At 38.6% G+C, this 6,572-nt stretch overlaps 1 protein-coding gene across 1 annotated transcript in view; it reads right to left on the minus strand.

Annotated features, from left to right (window-relative positions):
• LOC128868540 (ubiquitin carboxyl-terminal hydrolase 31) overlaps positions 1-3,930 on the minus strand; it is a 62,726-nt gene extending 58,796 nt beyond the window's left edge. The window contains exon 1 of the mRNA XM_054110743.1: positions 2,775-3,930. Within this exon, the coding sequence (XP_053966718.1) occupies positions 2,775-3,422 (648 nt within the window). The 5' untranslated portion in view covers positions 3,423-3,930. The remainder of the gene's footprint in view (positions 1-2,774) is intronic.
• Positions 3,931-6,572: the final 2,642 nt, after the last annotated feature.

The raw sequence follows: 6,572 nt of genomic DNA on the forward strand, positions 1-6,572 counted from the left end.
TCAAATTTTTTCTTACCTAAATATTAAAGTCATTTAACTTGGTTAAAAAAATTGTTTTAATGAATTTGGATTTTACCTGCGGCACGAACGAATTATGAAACCAGTCTTTGAAAATCGCCGAAGTCATCCAGGCTGATTTGGAATTTTTGTACTCCACCGGACAGTTAAAATTTTTGAAAACACGAGGATTTCTTGCTTTGTCAATAACGAGAAGTTTAAGCTTATGGTTGCCGGTAGCGTTAGTGCAAGCCATAAATTGCCTTATCTTTCTTTTTTATAAGACTTATGGTGGACTTGGCTACCCCATATTCCTTCGCTAGAGAAGTAACACTACGTCCACGTTTAATTTTGTTAAGGACTTCAGCCCTCTCTTTTAATGTTAAACACTTTAACCTTTTACGATCCATTACTCACGTGCTCTGATATACTACAAATGACAAATTTAAAGCAATTTGGTCAATGCAAGATGTTGTTCCCAGAAAACTAACGGGATATTAACGCCGAAATATTCATATGGACAATACACTAGTATACATATAATTTATATACATATACTATTACATATGTATCTATGTACAAAATGTACATGTTTGAAAAGAATGTGTGTACAAATAAATTTGTTTTTTTGTTCGAGTTATAGCGCTTTTTTATTGTTCGAGTTACAAAGAAGTCAATAGGGAAAAAAATGTGTTCGAGTTAGCACGTCGTTCGACTTAGCGGCTATTCGAGTTACCGCGAGTGCACTGTATATAAAACATGATAATAAGTTTTGGGATACTGTAACTTTTACAGATGTCTCCAAGTTTATTTCATTATTATTATTCTTTTTTTTTGTTTGTTTATTTGAAATTTGTAATTGGAAACCACATAACTTAGTGCTTGGTGCTTGTGATTGGGATTCAGTTCACTATTTTGGCATTATAAAAATGTGTAGGTAAATGTTATAAAACTAACATCCTTCATAAAATCTAGAAGTAAATTTTAGAATTCCCTTACATTTTTTTTTTTTTTTTTTGTAATATTATTATTTATTATTAGATATACCAAATAAGCTTATTTTTCTTTTTTCCTCTGAATTAAAGAAATATATGGCGAAAAATGTGAAGTTTTAGCATTAAATACAAAAGAAATAAAAAAATGTATTTAAAAAAAGGAGTAAATGCGCATTCATTTATTTTATATACATATCTGAAGGAAAAGAGCATTTGATAGTAAGGTACGCTCGATGGGTCTAACATATTTCAACAAAACTGACCAAATTATATCTGTGTACCAAATTTCGTTAATGTTGTTGTTATAGTAGCAGCATAAACATTCCCCATACATGTACGGGGAATGCTGCTGAAGAAACAGTCCTTGGCCGGGTATAAATCCTGGTCGTTCCGGCTACGTAGAACCGACTGTCGTGGGAACCAAATTTCGTAGACGGGGTTTGGTTAAGCGTTTGGTTAAGGGGTTTTGGAGATACAAGCAATAGCCCACAAAACACGTTTTTATAGTAGATACGTCAGAGATGTATTTATTTATACGCCAAAAATGGAACATTATACGGTAGTGGTCGCATTTGTGGGTAGAATTTCTTTGTATTAACAACTTTTCCTAACCCAATCAGAGATGCTTAGGTACCAAATTAGAAGCTTCTAATTAAATATTTTATATGTATGGCCAACTTTTGTAAATAACGGTTCATTTCTGCCATTCATTGTACCTACCTACTTTACATATGCGCCTACATACATATGTATGTAGGTATATCAATAGTAATTGCTCGCAAATGATGGTAATATAAAATCCGTTAGCAATTTTCCCCCGCTTAATATGATAAAACTTAGTAACAAATAATATAGTTTCATTTTAAGTATAATTTGATGTTTCTAGTTTTAGTTCAAATGAATGAATAATATGTAGATGAAAGACGCCGAAAATAAAAATTATTATTTGGGTTTTTGTATAGTTGTAATAATATCGCAAACTATAAAATGTTATATATACATATACTTATGTATGTATTGTTACATTTGTAAGTACATTTGTTCTGTGTATGTAAATAATTAATTGCAACAATAGAGGCGCCAAAGCCTTTTGCCTTATGTCACTGCTTGACACACATTCCGGAAGGAAAATAACAACAATAACAAAGAATGTGTTTTCTAAGCACCAACAAAGGGGGCGAACACAATTGTGGATAAGTAAACAAACTCGCACTTTATTGGGCATCCAATCCACTATTGCATCAGACATTTTAAAATTCGCTTACAAATGCATATGTACAAATATATATATGGGAGTGTTTTTATCGACCACTAACCCAAACACTAAGTGGCTCTTGAGTTGGGGCTGAAAAGACCAAACAAACGCGGAAGCCAGGCAACTTAACGGCGTTAATATACACTTGCAGTACATTCAAGGGTAGGGTGGGATATTGTGATGACCAAAAGACTAAGACAAGAAAAGACAGTGAACGTTAATAGAGTAATATTCTTGGTAAATATGTACATATTTATGTATGCTAGAGCCTATATGGCGGGACTTATAGCAAATTGGTGGCAATAAATTCAACCTTTGACTAAACCTGTACGGTAAGTGTTTGCAAGGTGGCAATTTAGTTGCGTATTATATTTTTATAACATCAATAATGCTTTATGTTCTAACTGACACAAACAATAGTTTGCATACATACATATGCACAAACATATACATGTTACATAAAATATCAGCAATTCAAAAAACACAGCTTTATCGCTTAAAATAATTTTAGAACATATTGCACTTACCCCTACATTAATTGACGTGCTGACATGCTGTGCAATACGATTTAGAAATTTCCTGAATGATGAGCGTCTTAGAACACGATTTGAGTTTGCGGCAGCATTACTGCTCTCATTGTGACCGGAAACTGGTTTACCATTTACTATTTTCTTTTCCACAGCCTTGCTAATGGTATCTCTTTGAATACTACCACCCGTTTTAGGTTCATCTGAACCGCTAACTCCACCGCCGTTTTCACCATTTGTATCCTTAGAAATGGCTTCGTAGCTGCTCAACGAAACGATACTACCGGCACGCCCACGACCCCCACCAACACACGATGATATCGCTGAGTTGCTGCCACCAGCATTGCTGACGTTGTCTGCTGCCGATGTGGAAGTTTTAAATTTGCGCGACCACCGGAAGGGATTCCGTGGCATGGAGAAAGCTCGACGTATCTTCTTGGCGGCATTTGTGGCTACGACTGACGTTGGACCTGTAGGCACAATTATCACTTGCGGAGGTGCAGATGCTATTGGAAGATGTAAATGGTGCAGTTGCTGTTGTTGGAGCGTGTCATTTGTTGTGTTGATGTTTCCATTGTTGTCAGAAGTGTTCATCGAGGCAGGCACAGTAGCAGGCACTTCCCCAGATGTTTGCTCTTTCGTGCCCATCTTAAGTGTAGTAATTTTCTCTTTGAGATTCACATCAATAGATTATTTTGGTCAAATTTCAATCGCCACAACTATGGCATTCCCGTTCACCAAAAGCTTGTTTATTTTATTAATTGACACTTATCTACACTAAAACTATTTTTTTTTTTTTTTTGCTTTTGTTCGTATTTTTCTTTTGTCCACCTTTGCTTTTTCTATTTCCACCGACAATCCGAAAATTTTCCGCTTCACGATTTTCTCCCCTCTTCTCTTTTTTCTATATTTTACTTTGCGCGTGAACACCCACAAATCGCCCGAACAATAAACAACGGAAAATAATTGAGCACTTGCAAATACATTTATTGCATTCGCTTTATGCGGTTTATAAAAGAACTCTTTTCACAACTATTTGCAAAACTTCTGCCCTAAATTTATTATACAGCGCTTCGATTTTTACACCCTATTTTTTATGTTCTCGCCAGTCGCGCACAGAAATCCACAATGAAAGCACTGAAAAGCATGAAAGCGAATCAAATGTAACAAAAAGATTACGACGCCGTCAAAGATTCTGCGGCGGCGAATGTTGCCAGACTAGCGCACTAAACTAAGGGTTGCATTTGTTTTATTTAATTTAAACTTTACAAGTAAAATGTATATCTATAGAGGTATATATTTTCACTAAATCTTTATAAGGAAGATTTCAAAACAGGGTTTAGTAGGAGATACAAAAGAGTATGATAAGTTTGTGCACGAAATAGATATATTAAAACTAATTATAATAAACTATAGATAGGTGGGGCAACGCTTTACAATTCTTATAGTGAAATTAGTCGTAAACGTAAGTCCGTTGATAAGTTACATTGCGTTAAGTTACTGGAAAGTGCGTATTAGCTGTCACCGTTATGCTGCAAACAGTCATCGACGTAAACGCAGTCCCCTGTCAGCTGTTTCGATCAAACTAATGAGAGCCCCATGCAAATGACAAATTACTTCCCTTCCGTATCGTAGTATCGTACATTTTATGGCAGGATTTTTGAAAATTCCTCTCAGTTGGTTGGTTTTTGGCTTGGGTTTATTAAACAATGAAAACTTGTAACTGATAACGCGGATGTGTGAAAAAGTATGTAAGACCCGATTTACACGAGGAGACATCTGGAAGGGAAACATTTTGTTCAAGGGCGAAGGACGGTCGGGGAAGAGAGAAGGGATTTTGTCTCCCGTACTCGGCGACACGCTTTGCTCTTCTCATTCGTATTTCCAATCTTAAAGCAATTTTTGACAGATGCTTCATTCGTTTTCTTCTTTTGTGGAAGAAAGTTCTAAGTTATGTGTTGGTTTTCAATCAAACGGAAGATAACAAGCACAGCAGGCCCAACGTAGGCAACCCCACGCGTCCCTCACCTTAACCAAAACCGCCCCTGCGAGAGAACTGTTCTAGTAGCGTTGGACCTGAAGAAGGCTTTCGACACAGTCAGCCATTCCACGCTACTAGATGATATTTATCAGTCGGCACTCCCGCCAGGGCTGAAGAGGTGGTCCGCAAACTACCTGAGCGGTCGTCACTCGTCAGTGATTTTTCGAGATCAAATATCAAAGCAGAGGAAGATTAAGCAAGGCGTACCGCAGGGTGGTGTCCTTTCACCCTTGCTTTTTAACTTCTACATCTCGAAGCTCCCCCAACCACCAGCGGGAGTTTCCCTGATCTCATACGCTGACGATTGCACGATAATGGCGTCGGGCAATGACATCGATGGCCTGTGTTCCAAAGTGAACAACTACCTCGCCGACCTTTCTCGCTTTTTCACTGCGAGGAATCTCCAACTTTCTCCCACTAAATCCACGGCGACCCTCTTTACCACCTGGACAAAGGAGGTCAAACTGTCCCTTAAGGTAAAAGTCGACGACATACCAATTTCGACGGTAAACAACTCCAAAATTTTGGGTGTAACCTTTGGCAGTTTGCTCTCCTTTTCAACGCACACAACCGCAATTGCCACTAAAGTGCAAAACCGCAACAAGGTCCTCAAATCGCTTTCCGGCAGCACTTGGGGCAAAGGCAAAGAACTGTTGCTATCGACATTTAAGGCAATTGGTCCGCCGGTTCTGAACTATGCAGCGCCTGTCTGGTTGCCTGGAACTAGTGACACGCAGTGGATAAAGCTACAGACATGCCAAAATACTGCCATTCGGACAGCGACCGGTTGCCTCCTGATGTCCCCGGTTCAACACCTACACAACGAGGCACAAATGCTTCCAATAATGGAGCATAACAAACTGCTCAGCAAGCAGTTCCTGCTGGGATGTTACCGCAGGTTTCACCCCTGCAGACACCTGCTTGAGCCCGAGGCGACGCCCAGGCACGTCAGGAGACATCTCTTAAACTACACTGACGAAATCCAAGACAAAACTGACCGAAATCTACCGGACCTGACAGTATTTAGATTGTCAATAAACAACATTCACCGAGAGACCGTCACCACCTTCTTAAGCTCCCGTCCTGTAATTACCGTAATCGGAGTCCAACCACCACCTATAGCAGATGAAGAGCTCCAGCTTCCTCGTGAGACTCGTGTAACACTGGCACAATTACGTTCTGGATATTGTACAATAGCAGGTTAAACTCCTACGTATCCAAAATCGACCCCGACATACTAAACATATGTCCGGCAGGAACCCCGCACGACACTAACCACCTATTTACTTGCCCCCTAAAACCGACTCATCTAACACCCCTCTCCCTCTGGACCCATCTCGTCGAAACAGCTAGTTTCCTGGGCCTACATCTAGATGAGCTAGACGAAGACGACCGTTGATATGCCCGACACTGACTGGGCTATTATTACTGTTAACAAACAAACAAACCAAATCACGTAAGAAGGCCTTTTAATTGTATCTAAATTTAGGAAAAAGTGCGTGACATCACTTTCTTTGCGTTTTTTTTCTTGTTTTGGAAAGATTCTTTCAAAACTCAATTCTACTAAAAATACTTAACAGTAGCACTTCGTTAACATTTTCTGACTGCTCAATATAGGTATAATTTTTTAGTTATGACAGTGTTGCACTAAATGGCCATATATTTATTATTTACTAACTTAACCAAACAATAACAGCATGAAGCGGGCTCTCGCTTTATAAAACCTTACAATCGGAAGCATACTTCATTCAGTTCGC

This window comes from Anastrepha ludens, chromosome 6 (assembly GCF_028408465.1).
Source record: "Anastrepha ludens isolate Willacy chromosome 6, idAnaLude1.1, whole genome shotgun sequence".
In the NCBI taxonomy this organism is placed as follows: domain Eukaryota; kingdom Metazoa; phylum Arthropoda; class Insecta; order Diptera; family Tephritidae; genus Anastrepha; species Anastrepha ludens.